Here is a 26,367-nt window from a genome sequence, read left to right as displayed (position 1 = left end):
CGGGCGGTGTTGGGAGGGACTCGTCGCTCCCATGTAACACCGCTGCTGCGCGAGCTGCACTGGTTGCCGGTAGCCTTCCGGGTGCGCTTCAAGGTGTTGGTCATCATCTTCAAAGCGCTCCATGGCATCGGACCTGGATATCTCCGAGACCGCCTTCTGCCGCAGATTACCTCCCATCGGCCGGTACGCTCCCACAGAGAGGGTCTCCTCAGGGTGCCGTCAGCCAGACAGTGCCGGCTGGCGACCTGCAGGGGGAGGGCCTTCTCGGTGGGAGCCCCCACCCTCTGGAACGAACTACCCCCAGAGATCCGGGTGATCCCGGATCTCCCCTCCTTCCGCCGCGCCCTAAAGACATGGCTCTTCCAACAAGCGAGATTGGCCTAGGGAATTTTAGTGGGGTTTTTAAGAGAAATTTTAATTATATAGGCCATAGCAAATATTTCTTTTTAATTCGGTTTTAAATTAGGTATTTATTGTAGCATTGGTTTTATAAGGCTGTCAGCCGCCCTGAATCCGGTAAGGAGAAGGGCAGGATATAAATCGAATAAATAAATAATAAATAAATAAAATAAACAAATAAAAATGCAGAGGTCAAAGATGAAGGGAAAGACAATGAAGAATGGTTGGGGATGATGGGAAAAGATGAAAAACTGGATTGAGGAAGACTGGCTTTGTGGTTCCATCCTGAAGTGCACACTACTCATACCAGTTGCTTCTGTCTTGTTCATTTCCTAAGCGTGTATCGGAGGCTGTGCATGCCTCCATTCCCTGTCTTCTCCTAGCTGGATCTGGGGGAGCAGCAGACTGCTTGGCTGAATTGTTGGAAGAGACACAACCTGGGGAGTCCCTGAAAACTCTGGCAATGAAGAAAATGCAGGGAAAATTCCCAGACAATGACTTGGAGGAGTTGGCTGAGCAGGTAGGATCTAGTGATGCTTTCCATCACTCCTTTCTTTTTATATCAATCAGAACTGCATTCCTATTTCCTTCTGCTCTAGACCAGGGCTTTTCAACCAGTGGTATGTGTACCACCTGTAGTACTTTGGCATGTGGCAGGTGGTACGCGACCGTCCTAGAGAAGTGTAGTGGGAGAAGGGAATGAGCCGAAGCGACCCAAGCCTGAGGGAGAGGCAACTGCAGCTGCAGGACTGTCGGGGCTTGGCAGAAGCCCCAGGAGCTCTGGCAGAGCTTCAGCTGATTGGCGCTTCCAAAAACAGCGGGGAGCTGGAGGTGAACTGAAGAAAAAGGGGGGGAGGAGAGGAGAGGCTATAAAAGCAGGTGGTTTGGGCAGGAAAGGGGGAAAAAAGACAACAGGGAAAGAGAAGGGTAGGGAGAAGAAGCTGTGGAAGGAGAGCTCAGCAGGCAGGGAGAAAAAGAGACAGGGAAGAAGAAGAAGCTGTTGCTGGAAGAAAAGCTCCCCTGGTTCGTTTTCTCCAGGAGAATGCAATCAGCTCTGATGAAATGAAAAGCTGGGAGACAAGCATGTTGGAAAGGAGGTGAGTTTATTTAGTTTTGGATCAGCTGGCAGTTTGATTGGGTTACCATAAGGATTTTTGTGCAGTTTTTATAGCATTTTGTAATTCAGAGCCTCAGTTTGTGTGCTTTGGTTATTGGAATATTTTAGTCTCTTTCAGAAAGGCTAGCAATAAGTCCAAAGTGTTGCCTTCCATAGGTTTAATCCCTTTAAACAAATGTAATTAGTTTTACCCCCTTATCTTGAGTCTGTCTATGGCTTTTAGAAAGTTTTCTTTGAAGGTAAACAGGCTTAATTTAAGGCTAAAGCTTTTCGCAATTACCAGAGCCTTTCAGTCGTGGGTTGCAACATTATGATACGTGATACGCCTGAGTCAGCTTAAAGAGAAAAAAAACCCAGAGCTTATGTGTTTCTTTATTCTGGGAGGTTTTTGTGAGCCTTTCTTGTTTTGCACTTGGTTCCTGTGTCTTTAAGGGTACAGGGAAGGGATTGGGGGGAGGTGCATTCTTACTACACTGTGGAAGAAGAGCTCAGAAGGCAGGGAGGAAGAAGAGGAGAGGGAGAGAGGAAGAAGGGCAAACCAGCTAGCTCAGGAGTCTTCAAACTTAGCAACTTTAAAACCTGTGGACTTCAACTCCCAGAATTCCTCAACCAGCCATGATGGCTGAGGAATTCTGGGAGTTGGTCCACAAGTCTTAAAAGTGCCAAGTTTGAAGACCCCCGAGCTAGCTGGTAGTGGTGCATATTAATAAACATGGATAAATTCATCATACATTTGTCAGTGCAAAGGGAAAGTGATTCAGCAAAGGAACAGCCACCAAAGAAATTAAAACTGGTACTTTTTTCTTTTTTTTTTTACAGTTTGTAATATTTTATTAGATTATAAAATAAAATACAAAAATACAAAAGCAAATAATAGGACACAGTGGGGAGGAAAAAGGAGGGAAAAGTGAGGGGGAGAAGGGAAAAAGAACAGATTTCCTTTGTTGCAGTAGAAGAAAGCATTAACATTGAACCTCAACTTTTTACTTTTCCACATTATTATAAACTAGCCATTTCTATAACAACAAATGAATCTAATCAGTAAAACCCAAAATCCCCCCCCTTTTTTTTTTTAGTTATCAAGTTTGTGACACCTTGCTAAGCACTGGTGGTACTCAAATATTGTCATGTCCTAAAAGTGGTACAATCTGTGAAAAGGTTGAAAAGCCTTGCTCTAGACTACATTCCAGAACTCAAAAGTCCAAAAGATATTGGCTCTGGAGAAATGTCTGTCTGTCTGTCTGTCTGTCTGTCTATCTCTCTGTGTGTGTGTGTGTGTGTGTGTGTGTGTGTCTGTATGATTTTTCCAAGATAAATGTATTGACCTCTCTACATGTCTTCTTGTCAGGTGGAAAGCATTGGGAATCTGAGGGAATTGGTGACTGTCTATTCAGACCAAGAAGGTTTGGAAGAATTCGAGACTGTCCTGCTTAAAGCTCTAGTGAAAGGTAATTAGTTCAACACTAATCAACGATGGGCAGCTTTTTCGCATAGTAGCAATGGACAAAAATGTGCAGTCTCATACGATGGACACCATTAGATTAAATTGAAATTAGGAAAAAACGTACATCACCAAACCCCCAAAAGTTGGCTGGAATCTCATTGAATAACTGAATTCATAGAAGACCTAGTTCTATTGATGTGTGTGTTTCTATAATGTGTTAGCTTAACATAATGCCAGAACTTGTTAGTTAGCTGTTGAGTTTGATTTCCCATTTTTATCAAACCTTCTCTATCTTTAAAAAAACAGTATGTATATCCCATATTTCAGAATTCAGACCCCATGAAGACACCTTATACAGTAGATACCATCATCAGTTATAAATAAAAACAAAATATAGTAAATAATATTTTACATATTTAAATACATATTTAAAAAGAAAAACAAGTTATAACTCACTCTAGGAAGAGAGCAATATTAGTCTAAGATGACACAAAATCCAACTAATATGTTTTATTAATAGACCTAAGCTTTTGTGGGTAGTTCACAAAAACCTATGATTTTTAATAAGATTTTTTTTGTCAGATAAGATGCTATTCCTTTTAATTTTAAATCAGGGGAAATGATTGTGAGCTTTATTCTGTGTATTCTGTTCTGGCATGAAGCTACTGTAGATTCTAAGCTGACCATATGCAGAAAGCGTTCAGATAAAGGAATGCGCCATGCCCATCTTCACATATTATTTGGCATATGACTGGATCAGGTAAACTGGGGGCTTTAGTAAAAAAAAATATGATTACCCATCCTTTTAAATAAACAAATTCAGTTCCAGTCAGTTATGTTTTTTTAGGATCATGAGAAACAGTAACTGTGTCTTCTTATTTTAATATAATAGAAGTTAATGTTATATGGAATATTTAGACAATGAGTTTTTTAGCTGTGCCTTATCCCCAAAGGGATTCATTGCTGGATTCACTAAATTCCAGTTCTCAGAATTGCTATTCCCAATTACATAAGAGATATCATAAACATCCTAAGAAGATTGAACTCCATAAGAAATCTCCCTAGCAACTCTATTTCATCTACCATGTATTGCCACTTTGGCAATAACACGTATTTGCAAATAGTGGCACAGCCATGAACACACATGGCTCCTAAATATGTAAACATCTTTATGGCTGTCTTATAAATACAATTTTCTCAATTCCCAGGTATGAAGTCTCTACTTTATTTGAGATTAATTAATGATGAGATAGCATCATATGAACCCATGGAAATCAATCTGGCGTAACATCCTATCATGATTTCAACAGACATTCCTAAATGACTAGACAGTGACTAGTTATTATGACACACCTTTGACTGGAAGATTTAGAGAATGTACTAGCAATGAAAAAAGGAAATCTTGGAAGTGATGTCATCATAGATTACATCAGATGCAGGCACCCATTTCTATCTGTTTCTCACTGAAGATATAAATAATCCTCAGCTATGATCCTAATGAAGCCTGCTCATTGGGGCCATAATTGACCAACCTAATTTTAAAACCTTTTTTGCGACAACTGATAAGCGAATGCAGCGGTTACTAAGCAAACCAGTTGTTCAGTAAGGACCATAGAAAACAAGTAACTACCAGTTTTTAAGAAAAAGATAACATGCTATAATGTGACTGCGGGATGCTGCAAACAACCAAAAATGCAAGTCAGTGTGGTCATGTGACTGTGAGGGAGTGGCTGTTGGAATTTCAGAACTGGGTTGTAATTATCCCTGACTCCATAACTAAGTATTGTAAGGTTGTAAGTCAAGAACTACCTATAAATTGCCTTAAAAGTGCAGTAGCTATTTTATTCATAGTGAGCCAGACAGAAAAATAACTGACATTTAAATTAAAACAGAACTGTGAACAATGATGATTATATTTCTTCTCTCTCCTCCTGGCAGTATGTAAGCGGTCAAGCAAGGCCACCTGTTATCTGGATGAGCTACGTCTGGCTGTAGCCTGGAATCGGGTGGACATTGCCAGCACAGAATTGTTCCGTGGAGACATTCTCTGGGAGGTGGGTTGGCAGATTTGTTTTAGCTTTTAATCCTTTGCTGGAACATAAAAAAAGTGTGCGAGGAACGTGGAATAGAGAAGAATAGCCTTGAATTAAGTTATTTTAAGTGTATAAAACTTGGAGGTCTCTGCCCATTCGATGTAGGGATTCTTGGATTCTTTCCCAAACTTATGCTGGGGTGATGAGGCTATATTATGTAACAAGGAAGAAAGAAATGAGTTGAAGACTAGCCACAAATTATTTGGGAAGAAGCAGAATATAGAAATGATAATAGGCTATACAAGGTGAATCTTTATTTGAGAGGCAGAATATGGCCATTGTCCAGCCCAAAACCTTTCCAGGATGGTTAAAGTGTGATGATTGTTCTGTCAAATGTCTTACTGATTTTGAGAATGACACTGCCAATGATCATCAAGGCTGCATCAACAATGTTGTTGCCTAAGGTAAAGGATGGAATGGTACCCAGAAACAGAACTGGTTAAATTTATCTCAGTCCTGATGATAGAATAATGTCCTCCAGCACAGCTGAAGGAACAGCCTATTAAGTGATGTGTGAAAAGATTGCTCTCCAATATAAGTCATGGATTCATGGAATAATAGCTTATTGTAACCAAAACCCTGCAAGTTGCTATTATCACACTTTATCTAATGAAGGACCCAACTTCGATCTCTAAGTAGTGGCAAACATCTATTCTCTTGAGACATAAATATTTTATTCTTTCGTTTCTTGCAGCCCAGCCTGCTGGAGAACCCAATGCGTGATGCCTTGCTAGGTAATCGAACTGACTTAGTGCGCCTCTTTGTGGAGAATGGTTTGGATATAGGACAGTTCCTGACATGGGGAAAACTGGAAAAGCTGTATGCTGGGTCCCCCAAGGTCTCACTGCTCTACCAGCTTTTGGAGCGATGCCAAGGGACAGGCTCCGAGCCATCCACCCCTCCTAAAGACTTGCTGCTGGAACGATCTTTGCCTGATTGCCATTTATCTCATGTGGCTCTTATTCTGCATGAACTACTAGGGAATGTCTGTGCTCCTTTTTATGCAGGATTATACCCTACTGGCCACAGAGGGATAGGGGTAAGTGGTAATATTCTGTGTACATTCGATTAGGAAGGGAGTACATGAAGGCAAGTAGGATGTTTTGAAAACTGGAAGGAAGCATGCAAGCAAGGGACTCTACAGTAGTTGTTAAGATATTGGACTGAAAACAGAAAGACCAAGATTCCTGACTCTGTTCAACCATGCAGTTCACTAGTTGTCTCTCTCAGCCCAGCTTATCTCACAGCTTTGTTGTTGTTGTGAGGATAACACTTGCATTTCTGAGCTTGACTCTCTGAGGGAAAATGGGAGATAAACTAAATAAATATGTTTCTCTTATGGTTGCTGCTTTAAGCCTATTTCTCTTTAGAAGAGGGGAGCATTTTAAATAAAATAAGCTTTAAAAATGGGAAAGGAACCTTTGTGGTTCCCTAAGTGTCAATTTCAAGAAATCTTTCCAGTTAATTTCCACCCTACAACATTCTTCCTATCAGCAAAAGAATGAAAATGCTCCTAAAAGGGCTGGCTTATCTTGGCTGCATTTAACACTTTGAACTTAAATTACATGCATTGTTTCCAAAATCACTTATGATGCTGCATTATTATTCCAAGTAATTAGTAAATAATTATTGATTTTAAAAAATTGAAAAATAGATCTATTTTATAATCTTATCTTTAGTAATAGTATAATTAGACTGTATAATTCACAATGCTTGTGGCTGAAACAAATTCTTAATATCAAATTTTGTGAATTTTTAAAATAGTTTCCAGTTTCATTATGGGGAAAAGCTTTAATGCTTGACAGGTTTGGAACATATTAAATTTACAAAAAAAAATCTCTATGGATTTCTCATGTTGCTAAAGGTAAATTTTGGCTTTTGTTTCAATTTTGATAATGAATTTTGATTAATGTATGAAACCAACTCAAGACAAGATTGTGTGTCTTTTGAATGTTTCCTTTCTTGTGTTGATCAAGATGTCTTCTCTGCCTAGAAAAAAGGATTATTACCTAATGGAGATTCCACATACCAAAATAAGCTGTCACCAAACCCATGGACTGATCTATTTATCTGGGCAGTGTTGCTGAATCGAAAAGAGATGGCAATTTATTTCTGGGAAATGGTCTGTATTTTGATATGAATCTTGCAATAATATTTGGCAATGTCTCATACAGAGTAGAAACTTTATGTTGCAAATGGATAGAGAGAATGATATGAATGAATTCCTCTGCCATCCTAGAACCTGGTTGCCCAGGTGCACTTTCTTACAGTAAAAAGCAAGAAAACATTACTTCAAGTTGGGGAAAAAAGTGTGCTGGCATAAATTGAGCTCTCTTGATGGCTGAGCCCTGTTTTGTTTAGGTCAGCGGTTCTCAACCTATGGGTCACGACCCCATTTGGGGTCGATCGACCATTTCACGGGGGTCGCCAAGCAAGGCTGTCCGCCATTTTTTCCCCTTTTCCGGCTGGTGCCTTACCTCCCTTGAGCTGGGCCAGCTGGTGGTCGGCCTGCTCCGTCTCTGCCGCTTGCCAGCTACGCCTTGGCCGGCACAGGGGGCGGAACCACGCATGCGCGGCGCTCCCAGGCAGGGAAAGTCCTCGACTTATGACCGGTTGGGTAGTCCTCGACTTACGACCGCTTTAGACCTCGACTTACGACCGGTTTAGTCCTCGACTTACGACCGGTTGGGGGTCGCGGCATTAAAAAGGTTGAGAACCACTGGTTTAGGTAATCACATCAGTACTTTCCATCCAATTTAAATTCAAAAGTAGTTAAGCAAAATAATTGGTGGGCTTTCTTTAATAGAAGGTAGGATGATATTAGGAGTGTAGGCAGATGCTGTGGAGGTCATGCTTGGTCAACAGTCAAGTTGCCTGATTAACAGACACTATGCCTGTGACCTGTCAATCAGTTTATTTCTGAGCATGAGTTTAGTATTCATTTAAAAGGGCATTAAACTCATATTTAAATATAAGTCTATCTGGCAGGTTGCAAATATGGAGAAAGAGCAGGAAATGAAGCAACGGGAAGCTCTTACAATCTATCTGGTAAACTTCTCTCCCTCCTCATAAGCGTGTTCTGCACTTGTGACTTGTGAGCTTGCTAAGGGTAAAACAAAAGGGCCAATCAATATCAAACATGTTCTTTCCTCAATTAGTATTGCAAAGTAATGCAGCACCAAGTGATAACACCAACAGCTGCCACAGAATAGGTAAAATAACAGTACTATCCTTCCCTAAAGCAATAAAAAATAGTGAAAACTATGATTGCATGAAATCCTTTGTCAGCAGAAGCAGAAGAAAATCTGTTAACTCACTTACTGGTTTTCTGGTCTATACTGTAATAAAAATTCACTGAACACACTTATTGGTGGCAACAGCATGTAGGTAGCAGAACCCAGCTCCCAGTTTAAGTTGACTTTCTTGTACAGTGCAAGACTACTGGACACAGGTCTAGTGCTCTTTCAAAAAACACTAAACCCATGTACCAAAAGTGCTTTTCCAAAAGGCAACTGAACTTTTTCAGTTCTGAAGCTTTTTAAAGAAGAAGTGAAACATATTCAAGAAAAAAAACCAAGAAAGTCCAGTTGCCTTTTGGAAAAGACACCTTTTGAACAACCATGACCTGGATGATTGAGAATCTCCAGAGACACTAAACCCATGTATATAAAGACCCTACATAAGATCTCACAAGTATTTTGAAAAGCATCAGGCAAGCATTAGGGGCGGAATCCACCATGAAGCTAGGTGTCTGGTTTCTCCAGCAGCTCAAACAAAAATGACCCTGGAGAATAACACCCAATGGTTAGAGGAGGAGATCATTCTAGCAGTCAATAGGAGCTGAGGAGATCTTAACTTTGGCCACATCATCAACTACACTGTTGATTAAGCATCCTAGATAACATCCATAGCAAAAGCCATATTACATATCAGGAGAAGAGGGAAAGTGCTACAATAAAAGTGGAACAACTTTAAGACAACTTTAAGCTGCTTCTATTGGCTAGGGTTGAGACAAAATCAATGTCACTAGGTTATCCATTTAAAAATGTCCCAAAATGGTTAATGGGGCATGTGGATGCTGTGGCTAGAAAGATATAGGGATGGCAGTCATTCTTCTCATGCTACATTTGCTTTTTGCAGTGAGCAAAGCAAGAAAACAAGCCCACCCACAATTGTCATAGTGCTGGTGGAATAAAATGGATAGGAATGGAATGACCGGGGATGGATGGGAATGGATAATGATGAGACATCTTGGCAACAGAAGGGAAAGTGTTTAATCCAGAAGCCAGAAAACAAGGAGGATGAGGTAGATGTTTCCATCAATGGGAAACTCCCTACCCTACAGCTCCAAAAGAATTGTTGGCAAATCTCTTCTCAACACTCACCCAAGCCTTTAGCATTGTGGAGTGTAGATATGTAAATGAGTGAAACCAATTCAGAGAAACATTCCTAATTCCCTCCCTTCCTTCCTCTCTCTCTCTCTCCCTTTAAAAAAGGGCTTCTGTAACTCTATCATCAAGTAGTAGTCAGAGGGTGGGGGAGTAAGTCAAATGCAGGAATGGCACAGAGGAAAAGAGAAAAAGCCTATTTCCCAGTGAATTAATTCAGCTGCTCTGACCCTTAAAAATGCGTCTGCTTTAACTATGACTCTGTGGCTCTCATCTAGTTGCCTTCTGGGGAGCGGACTGGATGGGATATGGGAGAAAGCAGAAGAATATGCTTAGAATGAAAGTCAAGGACTTATCTTCTATGCCAATCTTGTCTATGCTTCTTAACAGAAATGTTCTACGGCAGGATGTATGAGGTTTTGCAGTAGTGATAATTTTCCAAACTGAAATGGCTGCTCAGTAAGCAAGTGCAGATAAAACAAAAACACATTGTAATTGTCAAAGGAATAGAAGATGCCATAAGAACAATGTGTTTTGATGACTAGTAGCATTGCGGTGGCAGAGTTCTGTTGCTGGTGTATTTGCCTCATTATTTTTACCCAGTTTCCTGTCTGCAATTATAGGAAAACTCGAATAATCTTTTTTTCTCTCTCAGCATTTGTTGCAGTTCATTTTACAGAAAAAAAAAATAAAGTTCTTGAAGAAAGAAAAGATTGGAGGCAAGTGCCTCCAACTGTTTCTTTAGTATTTTGACTGTTATTTAGTCTGTTTCACAATTAAATAAGACCTAATATTACTCAATTTTTGAAATCTTGATCAGCTTTACAGTGTTGATTAATTTTTTTGGCTTGTTTTTCTTTGTTTTTGCAAGTAGCTATTGTGCATTTCTTCTAAAAAGTATTTTACATGCAGCACAGCTTTGAAACAAACAGTATTCCACAATGCAGGGATGTCACAATTGCCCAAAACATTTTCTGTTAACATAGAAAAAAATACACGGCAAGAAGATATTTTGGAACATATGCCGTTTTTATCACACCGATGGGTTACAAACCCATGCAAATCTGCCAATTTCTTGAGTAATTTGCTTTTTCTTTCAACCCAGGCTCCTGATGCCGTGGCTGGAGCACTGGCAGCAGCACAAATACTGCGGGAACTTTCACATCTAGAGACAGAAACAGAGGAAGTGGCAGCCATGAAGGATTTAGCAATGTACTTTGAAAATTTGGCCATAGGTGAGATATGAGAAAAGGGGTGAGGGGAGACATGATTGCTTAAGGGAAAGAGGGCTGATTTTTTTACATAACTGAAGATATTTATCTCAATCAGTGTATCTCAAACTCAATAACTTTAAGATGTTTGGACTTCAACTTCCAAAATTCAGTTGAATTCCACATACATTAAAATTTCCGAGATTGAAAAACACAGGTCTAGACCAACCAGTCTAGATATACTGACCTACTATCCCCATAATAACAGGCATAGATATGAGAATTGACTTCCAAGCTGTCCAGACAACATAATAGGATGGAATCTATGTTAATGGAAAGTGGAAGAGATTATTGGCATAATACAACATGCACTTCTTCATACAGGGGAATATAGGAAGAAGAAAGAGTTATAAGGAGAAGGAAAAAAAGTAGCTTGTAATATTCATGAAATTAAACACTTTATGGAAAAACCCAGTGATAAGTTCCCAGGTTTTCCTGAAAATTGAAAATTGTAGTTTAGCATTTAGCTGAAACAGATTTCAAATCCTTTATTACTCAAATATAGATTTACTAGCTGGTTTTGGATGATTAAATTTTGCATTGACGTTCTCCACTAATTTGTAAAACTGATGTAAGTGGACTAGTTATGGAATTGGTGAGAATGGAGAAAAGCGTTTTGCACACTTCAGGTTTCTTTTTCAGTCCACCAATAGAAGGCCCTATTTTCTGACTGGTAGGATGATATCCAAGCAGCTCCATCTCTAATGCTCTGTTTCTTAGCCCCCTATCATGTGTACTGTAAAAAAAAAAAACACCTTTTGCAGCATATGGGCACCCTAACAAATGGATGTTTTCCATAGGAGCAATTTCTTGCCATCCCACATCCTGACTTAGCTTTAGGTACTCACTTTTTTTCTGAAAAGAGGGAAAGCATAGCATTTTTACAACTTATTCATTTCCTTACTTTCACCATTTGAAAGAACTTGTATGTGAAGGTTTGATGTCATGTTTGCAGTTACTTACAGTTGTTTAATGAAAAGCTACTCGTAGAAGTTTTTGAATGAAGCTTTGGTGTCAAATTATTTACTTGTCAATAGTTTTTGAGTTTAAGATAATTCCTATATTATCATGGAGCTGCCATATTCAGGAATATTTGTTCTTTTTATAATTAATCTTCCATTGCTCTCATTTCTAAGTTTCTTAGATAGTTGTGAGTGAATGTAGACAAATATACAGGAATGTGTTTATTGGAGTATTATGGGACAATGATTTTATATTATTTTTGTGGGCTGGAAGATTCAAACAGTTCTTGTTAGCATGCAGAACATCTTAGTAAGTACAAAGGGCAATTGATTACAGACCTATTTAGGAGCAAAGGGGAAAACCTCTGATTTTGATATTCTCTGTGAGCTCTAGACTAGCAAAAGGATAGATTTGCACATGATTTTAACAATATGATTATCAGTATGATTATAGGAAAGATCCAAAGACAGCTCAGAATTATTACAAATTAATGTGGTCGTGAGTTGCAAAGTCTTGGCAAACTAATGGTTTGGTTGTTTGGAAGTCTTTGAGTCTTTGTATTAATGTTAATCTTGCTGTATTATTAACGGTTCTTTAAATTAAGAAGAGTTGTAAATTGTGCAAATGTTTATAATGCCTTTACTTTTTTATACTCAAATATCTCTCTCCTCCCTTTTAACTCCACAATTCTAGGAGTATTCAGTGAGTGTTACCGTAATAGTGAGCCACGGGCCTACAAACTACTGGTGCGCTGTTCCCACCTCTGGGGCGGAGCCACTATCCTCCATCTGGCTCACCAGGCTGATGCCCGCCTCTTTTTTGCACAGGATGGTGTGCAGGTATGGCCACACAATGATTCACTGAACTGGGTTTTTAAGGATGAATATTATCTCTCGATTCCATCTTGTATTTGATCTGGATATGGACTATGTCCCCTTGGACCTCTTAAACATAATGTTCAGCAGGGAATTATGGCCTCCAGAAGTTGGTGAATAACTAATGGTGCAAAAAGGCTTGCAGAGGACCATAGGGTACTATACCAAATAACACAATAGTGTTAATAGAAATTATCTGCCTTTTGAAAAAGCACCCTTGGGATAACCTTGACCTGTATGACTGAGAATCTCCATAGATAGATAAGTGAAATTCTTGACAAAAATGAACATGTCAGTGAAAACATACACAGCCTTATAATAATCACACTGCTTTGAGAACTGATTGCAGAATTAAATTGTGTACCTCTCTCTCTATATATATATAGCTGTACCCGGCCACACTTATTAGAAATTATCTGCCTAAGATCAAGCTTTCATGGAATAACATTTATATAAGACTGGGAAAACTATTACTTTAGAAAACCAACCAAAATATTATAGGGCTGAAAATTGCAAGCTAGCCATTACAGGAGAGCAGGAGCTACAGTATTCCTTACATAATAACCACAATTGGGACGGGCAACTTCCTCACTAAATGACAAGGTTGTTAGGTGAGATATCATGTGACCATAACAGACTTGCAACCTCAGTTTTACCGTGGTCATTGTGAGTCATCGTGGGTTGTTTAAGTGAGATATCATGTGACTAGCAATTTTACTGTCCGCTTCTCTGTTGACTCTGCTTGTTGAAACCAGCTGTGAAGTACGCAAATGGCTATCATGTAACCATGGGACAATGTTTCATAAACATGTGCTGATTGCAAAGTGCCCAAATCTTGATCAAGTCACTGCAGGGGCAAAGAGATGATTGTAAGTGCAAAAATTGGTCACAAAATTACTTTTTCAGCACTCTTGCAACAAAAAGGTCACTAAACAGGGCATTAAGGGAGAATTGCCTATATGTATTTGATTGTCAAGATGAAGGCAGCAAAGAGGGTAAGATCAATGCTGAGAAATAGATTTCAACAAAACTAGGCTAGAATAGAGATAGATGTTTGAAGCCTGCCATGATTGCTCTTCAAATATTTGTAGGAATATCACTTAGATGGCCATTCAGGCAAGCTATGAAGAAAACTGTAATCTAACACTTTCACAAAACAGAAAGAAGATAACAATTGGACATTAAAATAATCTGGTGGCATGTGGAGCAAGCTACCTCAGGCAGTGGAGTTTTTTTTTTATTAGAGGTTTTTAAATCAAAATTGGATGGGTAATTTACTAGATATGCTATAATGCTTGGCTATACTGAAGCAATAAACTAAATTACTGTTGAGGTTTTTCCAGTTCTACAATACTCTGAATCCTGGATTCATTCTACCAGTTGTTTGAGGAAGCTCCAGGCTTAGGCTGAACCTACTTCCCACTGATAACTATGAGTTGGGTGTCCTTAGGTTCTGCATGCTTAGATTTATATAAACTGGAGGGCACAAGCACTATATGGAATGCTAATAATGTTGGGGTGAGGATAGTGGAATGTAAGTAAATAAAATCATTACAACCAGAGGTCATAACATAGGAAGGGCATAAAATTGAATAACATAGCAATAAAGCAGTAAAATTATAACATATTATAAAACCATATTATAGAGATCAATAGAGGGAACTTTGCAGCTTAAAAATGAGAGGAAATTTTGAAAATTGTGGCTAATGGCATTTACACACACACACCATGCTTCATGTAGGTATCTCAGTCCAAATTTCAACCAATATTTTGCCTCCATTATACGTACTGAAGTAGCAACAGTCTCTACCAAATTAAGCATGCTTCCAGATGGCCAGGTGTCTCCAAGTCTGAGTGTAAACAGCTGATTTCAACCTCGAAAAAGCTCCTGCAGAGGATGATTCTTCCAGTGACAGACAAGATGAATGATTCCTGATGGATCCCCATCCTGACTAGATTCTTCTTAGAAATAGATAAAACATGAGTTGAATCTCCTGACTAGAAACAAAGTATAATATACCAATCATTTAAAAGGGCAACTAGCAGGAACCTGCTAATTACGGTACCACCCAATTAATCTGCTAGATATTTCTTCTAAGTTCTAGGTCAGACATTTTCTAAAACTAGAAGATTGGGAAGGAGAAATAAAACTTTTTCTTCAAAACAGGTAGGGTTTCAAAAAGGACATAGTACAGTAGACCACTGTGCTACTTTGAAGGCCCTTATTAAAAAATATACCAATTTAGAGGCATACAAAACACCTCTATTAATTTTAATGATTGTACCCCAGTGGTGGGATTCAAATATGTGAACAACCGGTTCTCTGTGTGGATGCTGCTTCCGGAAGTCCATTCTGGGCCTGGGCAACAAAAAATTAGTTACCGGTTCTACCAAAGTAATGCGAACCGGCTGAATTCCACCACTGGTGTACCCCCGCCTTTCACTCAGTTGACAAGCTTTGACTATGGGACAAACTAACTACTACAAATATTAATAAGCATCTTCTTAAGCTAATTATTGAATTACATACAGTACTGAAATTATGGCTAGTCTCAGTATTTTTCAGTGCTGTCTTTCTCTTGTGTTTTTCTAAAAGTCCCTGCTCACCCAAAACTGGTGGGGAGAAATGGACCGAAGTACCTCTGTCTGGAAGCTTCTTCTCACATTTTTTTGCCCTCCTCTCATCTTTACTGAGCTCATTACATTCAGGTGGGTGCTACTGGGCATGGTTTGATTTACACAGTAGTGTGGCAGAGAGGGAGGAGCTGTGCATTGCTGGTAGCCTACAGTGTTGTTACTGTAGTTATTTAGTAACTGCAATTTCTGACTATCAAAGGAGTGGGTGTTCCTTTATATAACAGAATACGAATGGATATACTTTCCTTAACTCCGAAGCAATCATTCTCTTTTGAGCAGACTTTTCAAAACCTGCAATTGACCTGCCAGAGGACAATTTAATCCACCTGCCAGAAAAAGTGGAACAAATAAATTCAAATTTTAAATCCTTGTCCCTAGAATTTCTAGCAGTAAATTTAATTTCTAGCATTAAATTTTATGGCTAAACTTTAGCATCTGCATTTAAAATGTGGTCAGGTGGTCATTCTGATCTATAATATGATCTTTAACAGGAGCATGGATGATGATCTGCGGCTGGATTCCTTGGAACAGTTTGAACTGGACAGTCTTGATACAGATGTGAAAAGTACCATCGGAGACATATTGTCTGAGTAGGGGGAATGGTCGTCATCTTGGGAACGTGGGCCTGTGGGAGGATGGAAGCATGGTCTATCATAAATTAAGGCTGTTGATGCAGTGGGACTGATGAGCAGTCTGGATCTCTTCAGGATATTCTAGCTTTATTTTCCCTCCCTGCGAATATCCAGATTTTGCCAAAAAGTAATTAAAACCAAGTAGTGGAAACTGTGGCCCTTGAAATTTAGATGAACTACAACTTCCAGCATTCCCCACTGCCTAGGAATTGGTGGATATTAAATTGTGTTTAAAAAGCACACTTCTTGTTTATTTTAAACTACCCCTTTTCAGAAGAGACATTTTGAAGTTGCTCACAAACATTTATTCATATGCAAATATATAAGCCTTTATTTAATGAATTAATTACTCAAAGTAATAGAGTTAATTTATCAGCAGAACTCAAACATTCCTCCCTTCTTTTCTTTTTCATATCTTGACTCAGAAGTTTGGAACCTCCCTCCCCTCTTTCTGTTCGACAACTCTGGTTACGACGGTGGCATCAATTTTGGGTGGCACCTGTGACAGCATTCCTGGGCAATGTGGTGATGTACTTGCTCTTCCTCTTCCTCTTCTCCTACGTCTTGCTGCTGGATTTTGACCCTCCACCTCCCAAAGGTCCATCTGGCACTGAGATAGTCCTGTACATCTGGGTCTTCACACTAGTCTGTGAAGAGGTTCGTCAAGGATGTTTTGTGGGTTCCCGTCCTTTGTTGCAGAGAATACGTCGGTACTTCCTGGACACATGGAATCAGTTTGATATCACAGCCCTGCTACTCTTCATGATAGGACTAGTGTGCAGGTAAGTGCCCTTCTATACTGTAGAGATTTCAGCACTATTCATTTATTCTGAAGTTTTTAAGTGAGCTCAAAAGAGAGGTTAATACTGCTGGAGATAAAAAGAAATGGTTTGTACACTTTAGAATTGCTTTCTTTTTTTCTTTACACCACTGTCTATATCACAGGTTGTTTCCTTCGTCATATGAATCGGGACGCACCATTCTGTGCCTGGATTTCATGATCTTCACCCTTCGTCTCATCCACATCTTTGCAGTCAACAAACAGTTGGGACCCAAGATGATTATCGTTGCCAGGATGGTGAGAAGGTGCATTTTAATGCACATAGAATAATGTACAGAAAGAAGATTGTTGAATATGCAGAACAATTTTTGTTTGTTTGTTTAAGAATGAACAGAGGCTGTCCAAAACAAATATAAGCCAGAGTGCAAATGAAATAGCAATAGCAATGGCAAAAGCTATTGGGCTTAATATAGGAGAATAAGCTATATTTCAACATGGCAATTAATTGGCCCACCTCACCTGTGTTGGCAGAAGAGGCATGCTGAGGACCTTGTTGGTCAAGGAATTCTGGATGGCTGGATCCAGAAGAAAAGCCTATTCTTCCCACCCTCTGGGACATCATGTCCCCCCCCCCCGATAAGATCTGCCCCCAATATCTTGGCCTTCCAAAAAGGCCTGAAAACCTGGCTCTGCTGGCGCATGGCATACTGGAGGTGATTAACATGCAGATAAGACCCCACCTCCTTCCCACATGCATCTTCCTATCTTTATTAATTTTAAGCCAATTTTAATGTTAATATTTATTATTTTCATGTTTTAATGCAGGCGTGTCCAAACTTTTTGCTTGCCTGAGCTGCACTGAGTGAAGAGGAATCATCTTGGGCTGCATATAAAATATATAAATTTTATTTTTTATTGTTATATTATTTTACTTTTGCTTTGTTTAAACTTCCTTTTTATTTCTTTGTTTTTTTATTATTGTAATCTGCCTAGAGCAGCCCATGATAGGATAGGGCAGCAGATAAATTTAATAATATTAATAATATAACATATGACTAAAAAAAATCACATAATAATGTTAAAAGTTTATGATCTTGTGGGGCTGCAAGTTGGAGATACTATCTAAGACTGGAAATGCCTGTTTTAATGTTTTATCTTGTTGCTTTTATTTGGTTGCAACTAGCCTAGAGTTGTCTCTAGGTAAGTTGGATGGCATAATCTCCTTTTTTTCTCTTCTTTTTCTCTTCCTAGATGAAGGATGTATTTCTCTTTCTCTTCTTCCTTGGGGTATGGTTGGTAGCCTATGGGGTCACGACTGAGGGTCTCCTTCTCCCCCACGATCGAAGAATCCCTTGGATATTTCGACGTGTTTTCTACCGACCTTATTTGCAAATTTTTGGACAGATCCCACTCACTGAAATTGATGGTGTGTATTTTCGGGGTGCTTGCTCACTTCTCTGATTTTCATCCACTTTGGATTACTGAAACACAAGGAAAAAGTAGTGCAGGCTTATGGATAAAGCATCAAATAGGCAATTACCAGCTGAGGATTGTTAAACAACTACAGTACTTTATTTCTTATTAATTTACAAAGACTCATTTGATTTGGTTTCTGTGCTGTGCTGAATGCAGAAAAAAGATAGAGTTTTTCATCTTTCTTCTGCTCCCTCACTTATATGGAATATCTGGTTACCCATGGTGATTAAGCTAATTTCTAAATATATGACAGAGATAGTCTAGAATGGAAAATATAAAAAGCAAGACAATTGAAACATTGAAAATGTTGATTTTAAAAAACCATGAAAATAACTAAAAATTAAGAGTAGGCTTATGAAGGGAACTAAAGAAACAGTTGTTCATATAAGGATATGAATATAAGGAATCCGTTAACTATAAAACATTGACCTATTATTTAGATTATCTTAAAATGAGATTGGATAAGAGCTATTGACCATGACAATTTAGTAGTCTCTGCAAGCTTAGAGCTGTAAAAACTTGAAATAAATGGAAATATTTTTAAAGTTTTTATTTTTTTCTTCCCACCAGGCCTTCATATTTTTATACAAACTTAGCAATATATTTCAAAATATCAAATGCTAGTTGGCAAATAAGGAGAGACAATGTCACTTTTATGAAGGGGTTTTTATAGGTACTTTACACTTATAGCTTGTGTAAAGTTTTGCATGGCCACTGATAGGAATGGGATTCTGCATTCAGCAGGCTAATCGAATCCAGTAGATAATTTTTAGGGTTTTACTTTTTATTCCAGAACAGCCTTTCAAAACCTGAGCCCCTCCAAAACTTCTGGGCTACAACTCCCATCAGTCCCAACCAATACAGCCAGGGTCAAGGACTGATGAGAATTGTAAGCCCAATAATCTGTAAACCCAAAGAACTGAAAGAAACCAAATCTGGAGAAAGGTAAACACTAAGCTACCTAGGACTAAAACAATCCTATGCAAGATTTCTGTGCACTCTTTCTTCCACAATCTATAAATTTCATCTCATTTTTTCCTTTGTGTTCTTCCCTAGCTGCCCAGATCACAGCCTCAAATTGCACCTATGATCCTTTAGCCATCTTGATGGAGGACGCGAACCCTTGTACCAATACCTATGCTAACTGGCTGGTGCTCATTCTCCTTGCGATCTTCCTGTTGGTAGCCAATATTCTGCTCCTCAATTTGCTGATTGCAATGTTCAGGTATCAATACCTCCAATTCCAGCAAGGAAGGATTAAAAAAAAATATCTAAAAAAACAAAAAAAAATCTTACCCAAAGCTCCACAATAAAAAAATTTAAAAAAAAATCTGGAATAAAATTCTAGTTCAATGCGACATTATACTTTTCAAAAGTAATTTAGATTGTATCTATCTTAGCCAGTTCAAGTTCAGTTTTCAACAAAATATTTTCAAAGAAAATATTTGAAGAATAAGCTCAGTTGAGCTAACTATATGATCATGCTTCACATTTGGCAGTGTTAGATATCTATGAAAATACATTCACAATATTTTTACAAATTCTTCCATGGTTCAAGTTCAGGGGAAAGCTGTTTTTCAGCTTTGTGCAGCTGAAAAATATTTGCTGCTAAGCAAATATAAAGACCATGTTGATGGGGCAGGAGGGCTGAATGCCCACATTTTCTTTAGCCCACCCTTAATTGTGCTGATTAAATAGAGTGGTCCCCAATTCTTTTGTTGAGTTCCAAGATGTTTGGGCTAGTTACAGTCCTGATAAATAAACAATTGTAAAACAAAACAGAACTAAAATGAAGGTTCCTTTTTTGAGCATAAGGAAAAGGTAAGAGTCAGCATTCAGCTTGGAATCAAGAGTGAAAATACGCATTATTTGAGGAGCGAAAGAGTTGGGAATAGAGATTTTCCTGTAAAACAGGAAATGCAGAAAAACAGCCTATGTTGGCTCATGTTTCTTTTCCATCCACATGCCGCCTATGATTGTGTGCTGGCTGAGGGATCAGCCATTTAGTTTGAAGCTGACTCCCCCAATTTGGAGAAAGGTGGGACTAACATATTATTTCCCCTGCTAATAGTTACACGTTCTCCAAAGTGCAAGGCAACAGTGATATCTACTGGAAATCCCAGCGTTACAACCTTATCTTGGAGTATCATAGCCGGCCTGCATTAGCTCCACCCTTCATCTTGATCAGCCACCTACATCTTTTCTTCAAGCGTCATATCCGCAAGGTGCAATCGGCAAAGAGACATGACTTCTGTGAGTGCTAAAAGCAATTATGGGATAGAGATAACCTGCCTAAGAATGCTGGAACTCTTGCAATGTTAACCAATCTAGAGAACATCAGATATGGGAAGGATGTTCAAGGTCATTCATTCACTCGTTGTCTTTATATTTTGCCATTCATCTGAAAGCTCAAGGTGGCATAAATGAGCCTTTTCTAAGTTCATCTCCACAAGGTAGATTTACAGAGGAGGAGCAAGTAACTAGTTCAGCATTATGTAGTGAATTCTCTAATTGAGGGAGTTGGGCCTCCACATTCCAAGTATAATGCTGAAATCACTGTTCTACATCAGCTCTTTGTGAATATCAAAAAGGATTAATTCTAACTCTATGCCATTATCAATCATTATCTCCTTCATTCTGCACCTAATGTGCTATCCAACTTTTGGCTGCTTCCCAAGTTTTCCACTTCTTCCAAGCAAGATTCTCCCTCTGTGAGAACCATTAATAAGGTTTACTGAGATGAGAGAGATTATGGTTTCAAGAATTTCAGAATTATTTCCAATTTATAACTATCTGATCTCTTGACACATTAGGGCAGTGACTTGTATTTCACATCAAATGGCGAGGAATCACTTTTTTTCACCAATAATGGATAGACTTGCAGGTAGCTGTTTACTAAACTGACTCCTGAATCATTATCAGTTTATGAACCAAAAATTAATCTATTTTGGATAGTGCTAGAACTCTCCGAGATCCAAAACAGGCGACTACTGACGTGGGAATCGGTACAGAAAGAAAATTACTTAGTAACCCAGGCACGACAGAAACGTGACAGCGACACTGAGCGACTCCGGAGAACTTCCCAAAAGTAAGACTGAGGAATAGAAGACAATAAAGAGAAAATAAGAGGACATGTCGAGATTAGGGAAGGACTGATCAGTTTAAGTTCAATTTGAATCAGTTTTCTGTTAATTATGTTTTTTTCATACTGAACTTTTTAAAAAAATGCGTGAAAATTGCATTAAAATAGATATTTTAACATTTTCTTAAAAGTGCAATTTAATGATTTAATTTCAAAATGTGAATTTTAAAATGTATTGAATCACAAATATTTCATCAAATGCAAAGAAATGCAAAATCCAAAATATAAGAGCATTTAGAATCACAGTTTGACCAGAATGTGCAGATCTAACCAGTTTGCGCTGAAATTTGAGGAGATCGAATTTCATACCCATCCTTAGTTGGTGCAGAGAAAAGCACATTATAGACAGATTTCCTAAACCTGATTTTCTTTCAGATATTTTGGGTAGCTTCTTCCAGAGATATTGCTTGGGAAATGAGAACAAAGATTTTCTAATGGTGCCACATCTGGAGAATCTTCTCTATTTATTGATCAACCATTCCTAAAATTAACATTAGTGGTAAAATGCAGTCCAACTTTTCTAGGGGGGTGCCTTAGGCCAGGGGTCCCCAACCCCTGGTCTGCGGAACGGTACCGGTCCGCGGCCAGTTAGGAACCGGGGGCTGCGCAGCTGGAGGAATGCAGCGAGTCTGCAGGGGTCTGGGCAGGGGCGGGAGAGTGGCAGGGCAGAAGCCGGCTTGCTCAGTGCAAATGCGCTTGCAACTGGCTTGAAACTTCTGAGTTCAGCGTCCTTCCTCCTCCTGCTTCTTGTGTTCTCTCTTCTTCTGCCGCCTCCTCCTCCTCCACTTCCTGCTTCCTCTCCCTCCTGCTACTTTTTCTTCCTCACTTTCCTCCATCCCTCCCGGCACCCAGCTGAGCTCGTGCTCCCTTAGCGCCAAATTTGCAAGGCAAGCGCGCGCCAGCCCAGCTTGCAACTGGGGGCTTCCCCAAAACCTCGTTGGAGGGGGATTTCCCCCCCCCCAAGTATGTGTTTGTGAAGGTGCTTTCTCAGGATGTAAATAGGGGCAAAGAGAAGCTACCTTTCACTTTAAGCACTGTGTCCAAGGGAATCTCTCTCGTTTGTACCTTTTCTAAGACTACTGAGTTTTTTTGCTTTTGTTTTGATGGTACTCCAGGTGCTCTTGTTTTGGCAATTTCTTGCCTGCTTTTTGTGGTTTAATTTGTTTCTTGGGGAGAGGGAGTTTCTGCTTAAGCACTGTGTCTCCAAGGGAATCCCTGTCTCATCTGCACCTTTTCCAAGGCTGCTGGGCTTGCGCAGTGCCCTTCCTCCCTCCCTCCCACCACTCTTTTTGTATGGTTTTCAAAGCACTTCCTCAACATGCTGGGTCTTTAGTTTGTTTTGCTGGAAGTCTGAGTTTAGGATTGCCTCTTTTCCTTCCCACCTTCCTAGAAGCAGAAAGTCACTGGTCTAATCTAATACAATGTAATAATAATAGAAATATAGTGCATTATTTATTTGTTCGTTTAGAAAATTTAGAATAAATATAATGAATCATCCTGACATCTCTCCCCCCCATGTCTACGGAGAAATTATCTTCCATGAAACCGGTCCCTGGTGCCAAAAAGGTTGGGGACCTCTGCCTTAGGTTGCATTCAGAATCATCACAGAGTTGTTGCAAGTCTCTCTCTCTCTCTCTCTCTCTCTCTCTCTCTCTCTGTGTGTGTGTGTGTGTTACTGATATGGTATGGAATTTCCCATATTTAGGAAGACCCACTATAAGCCATGGGGTTTATATTAGCTATTACTAGTTTGTCCTATTCACTTCAATGGCTGTAAGTATGAACTGTTGACATTAATGCATGCATAAACCAATTTCTATACTCAATACTGAGATATACTTTGGAAAGTATTCACCCTTCCTTCCAGGAGAAAGTAAGAAAAAACAAAGCCTGTCTACAAATTCCTAAAATGGAATATTTTTGTCTAGATGGGATTAGAGCAGGTTTTCCAAAGTTTATTGAAACACTTCTAGCATCCATATGTGGGGAAAATGAGAGCTTTGGAATCAAATATAGGGGACTATCAGAGAGGATAAAAGATTGTCTCGTGCCCCTATAGAGGAAGAAAAAGGCTGAATGTTTCCTTTTTTTCTAACTGTCTCACACCTCTAACTCCGCAGAGTCGATCAGGTTTTAAAGCAGCTTTCTGATATCAAAGAATCAGAGCGACGTCTGAAGACCCTGGAGATGCAGGTATGGGAACAGTAATGAATCCTTTGGAATGGGAAATGGGAGGAAAATGGAATCTTTTGGGAACTGATAGGACAAGCGCTTTGCATTAGCAGCTAAGGTGAAAAGTAGCAGCAGTAGATGAAAAGGGACTGTCATACAATCTAGGGAGGTACTGTATGTTGTCTCCCTGGAGCAAAAAATCAAAGATGTGGCTGAGAACCTAACCAATAATTAGGCCCACAGATTAGTACCCTTTCCTCTTCCTTCACATTGAGACCAATGACCCAACAAAGAACCAGAGTACAATATTGAGAGACTATAAGCAACTAGGCAATAAAGTTAAGGAGATAGGAGCACAAGTGGTATTCTCATCAGTACTCCCAATGAAAAGCCAACACCCATTGAGGGGGGGAAAAGAATTCTAGAAATAAACCACTGGCTAAAAGGTTGGTGTCACCAAGAAAACTTTGGTTTCCTAAACAATGGACTGCATGTCCTATGTGAAAGATTCTTGGCAAGGGATGGGCTGTACCTCGTGAAAACAGGGAAAAATGTACTCAGAAAAAGGCTGGCCCAACTCATCAAAAGGGCTTTAAACTAAAATGGAAGGGGAAGGGTGACCAATCTTTAGAATCTCTAGAACACAAAACCAATCATAAATCCCAAGAAAACAAATCAAACAATGAGGTAAGGAGTGATGAGAAAAAAGAAAAACTCAAACAACAATCAGGAGATGCAGGAAACATACCCACAGACAGGCATAAAAGTCTTAAATGCTCATATACAAATGCTCAAAGCTTGGGGAACACACAGGGTGAACTAGAAGCAATAGTACATGAGAGCAGTTATGACATAGTTGGCATTACAGAAACCTGATGGGAAGAAACCTATGACTGGAATGTACTGATGGGGGGATAGAAATTGTTCAAAAGAAACAGATCTACAAAAAAGAGGAGGGGGAGTTGCACTATATGTAAGAGAACACTACATATCTATAGAAATGCATGTGATCAAAGATAAAATCCTTCCAGAATTTATATGGGTCAATATAAAAGGAAAAAAGGTGACATTGCCATAGGTGTATATTACAGAACACCCAATCAATCAGAAGAAATAGATGAACTCTTTGCCAACCAGTTAACAAACATATGTAGGAAGCATACCACAGTAATAATGGGAGACTTCAACTATCCAGATATCAACTGGGAGACAAATTCTGCACCGAGTGGGAGATCAAACAGATTTTTAACCAACCTAGCTGACAACTTTGTCATCCAAAAGGTGGAGGAAGGAACTAGAAGTAAACCTATACTTGATCTAATTCTTACTAATAGAGAAGAAATGATAGAGGGAGTTGAAGTTGCTGGAACCTTGGATGAAAGTGACCATGTCATACTGAAATTCAATATCATGCAAACACAAGCAACAGAAAATAATCCAACTAGTGTCTTAAAATTCAAATAGAGCTGATTTTAACAAACTCAGAGAGAACCTAAGAAAGATTCTATAGAATAAAATCCTAAAGGGGAAAACAATTCAAGAAGTGTGGGAAATTCTGAAAAATATTATCATAAAAGCCCAGTCCAGCACAATACCACTGAAAAAGAAAAACAAGAAATTCAAGAAGAAACCAGCATGGCTGCACAAAGATCTCTCTGACAAACTGAAAGACAAAAAGGACAAGTACAAAAAATAGAAAGAGGGACACATAACAAAGGCTGATTATCAGCAGACAGCCGAAACATACAAAGATGAAGTCGTGAAAACAAAAGCTCAGAATGAACAAAGTCTTGCAACAGAAATCAAGGACAATAAAAAGTTTCTTTCAATGTATTAATAAAAAGAAAAAAGTCAAGGAAACTGTAGGTCTACTAAAAAGAGAAGATGGCAAGGAAGTAACAGGCAACAGGGAGAAAGCAGAGCTGGTTAACTCATTCTTTGCTTCAGTCTTCACACAAAAAGAAATTATAGCTCAACATACCAAAAAGAAACTACTGCAAAAGACAAACTAGAAACAAAAATTAAAATAAGGAAGAAAATGGTAAGAGAAAACCTATCCGACCTTGATGAATAGGACCTGACAGATTATATCCCAGAGTTCTGAAAGAGCTGGCAGATGTTATTTCAGAACCATTGCACCATATCTTTCAAAAATCCTGGAGCACTGGGGAAGTACCTGAGGATTGGGAAAGGTCTGATGTGGTTCCCATCTTCAAGAAAGGGGAAAAAAACAGACCCAGGAAACTACAGACCAACGTTGTGGACATAGTATACTTAGGTTGCAGTAAGGCATTTGACAAAGTAGACCATAACATGCTGCTTAGTAAGCTAGAAAAAGTGGGATAGACAACATCACCACCAGATGGATCTGTAGCTGGCTGACAAACCATATCAGCGAGTAGTCCTCAATGGTACTACATCCACATGGAGAGAAGTAAGCAGTGGGATATCACAAGACTCTGTCTTAGGCCCAGTCCTCTTTAATATCTTCATAAATGACTTAGATGAGGGAATAGAAGGGGAACTCATCAAATATGCAGACGATACTAAACTGGCAGGAATAGCCAACACCCAGAAGACAAGCTCAGGATCCAAAAAGATTTTGACAAAACTTGAACAATGGGCCCTATCCAACAAAATGAATTTTAATGTGGATAAAAGCAAAGTTTTACATTTAAGCAGAAAAAAAATCAAAAGTGTAAGTACAGATTAGGTGAGACCTCGTTCAAAAACAGCAACTGTGAGAGGGACCTTGGAGTCCTAGTGGACAATCACTTGACTATGAGCCAGCAGTGTGCAGTCACAGCCAAAAAAGCTAATACAATCCTGGGTTGTATAAACAGGCATAGAATCAAGATCATGCGCAGTATTAGTACCGCTTTATAAAACCCTAGTAAGACCACACTGGAATACTGCAGCCACTTTTGGTCACCATATCACAAAAAAGATGTTAAGAGTTTGGAAAAAGTTCAGAGAA

At 39.1% G+C, this 26,367-nt stretch overlaps 1 protein-coding gene across 1 annotated transcript in view; it reads left to right on the top strand.

The window, feature by feature from the left end:
* TRPM4 (transient receptor potential cation channel subfamily M member 4) overlaps window positions 1-26,367 on the top strand; it is a 37,505-nt gene that overhangs the window by 10,028 nt on the left and 1,110 nt on the right. Inside the window, exons 7-22 of the mRNA XM_015810179.1 lie at window positions 737-919; window positions 2,865-2,964; window positions 4,899-5,014; window positions 5,748-6,092; window positions 7,047-7,175; window positions 10,547-10,676; window positions 12,369-12,514; window positions 15,147-15,259; window positions 15,679-15,777; window positions 16,245-16,601; window positions 16,765-16,897; window positions 17,852-18,026; window positions 19,133-19,301; window positions 20,148-20,329; window positions 21,032-21,164; window positions 23,339-23,411. Coding sequence (XP_015665665.1) covers window positions 737-919; window positions 2,865-2,964; window positions 4,899-5,014; window positions 5,748-6,092; window positions 7,047-7,175; window positions 10,547-10,676; window positions 12,369-12,514; window positions 15,147-15,259; window positions 15,679-15,777; window positions 16,245-16,601; window positions 16,765-16,897; window positions 17,852-18,026; window positions 19,133-19,301; window positions 20,148-20,329; window positions 21,032-21,164; window positions 23,339-23,411 — 2,583 coding nt within the window. The remainder of the gene's footprint in view (window positions 1-736; window positions 920-2,864; window positions 2,965-4,898; window positions 5,015-5,747; window positions 6,093-7,046; window positions 7,176-10,546; window positions 10,677-12,368; window positions 12,515-15,146; window positions 15,260-15,678; window positions 15,778-16,244; window positions 16,602-16,764; window positions 16,898-17,851; window positions 18,027-19,132; window positions 19,302-20,147; window positions 20,330-21,031; window positions 21,165-23,338; window positions 23,412-26,367) is intronic.

This window comes from Protobothrops mucrosquamatus, unplaced genomic scaffold (assembly GCF_001527695.2).
Source record: "Protobothrops mucrosquamatus isolate PMUCROS unplaced genomic scaffold, P.Mucros_1.0 scaffold7, whole genome shotgun sequence".
NCBI lineage: Eukaryota > Metazoa > Chordata > Lepidosauria > Squamata > Viperidae > Protobothrops > Protobothrops mucrosquamatus.
The sequence above is the reverse complement of the archived record's forward strand: the minus strand, read 5'-3'. Positions and strand labels throughout refer to the sequence as shown.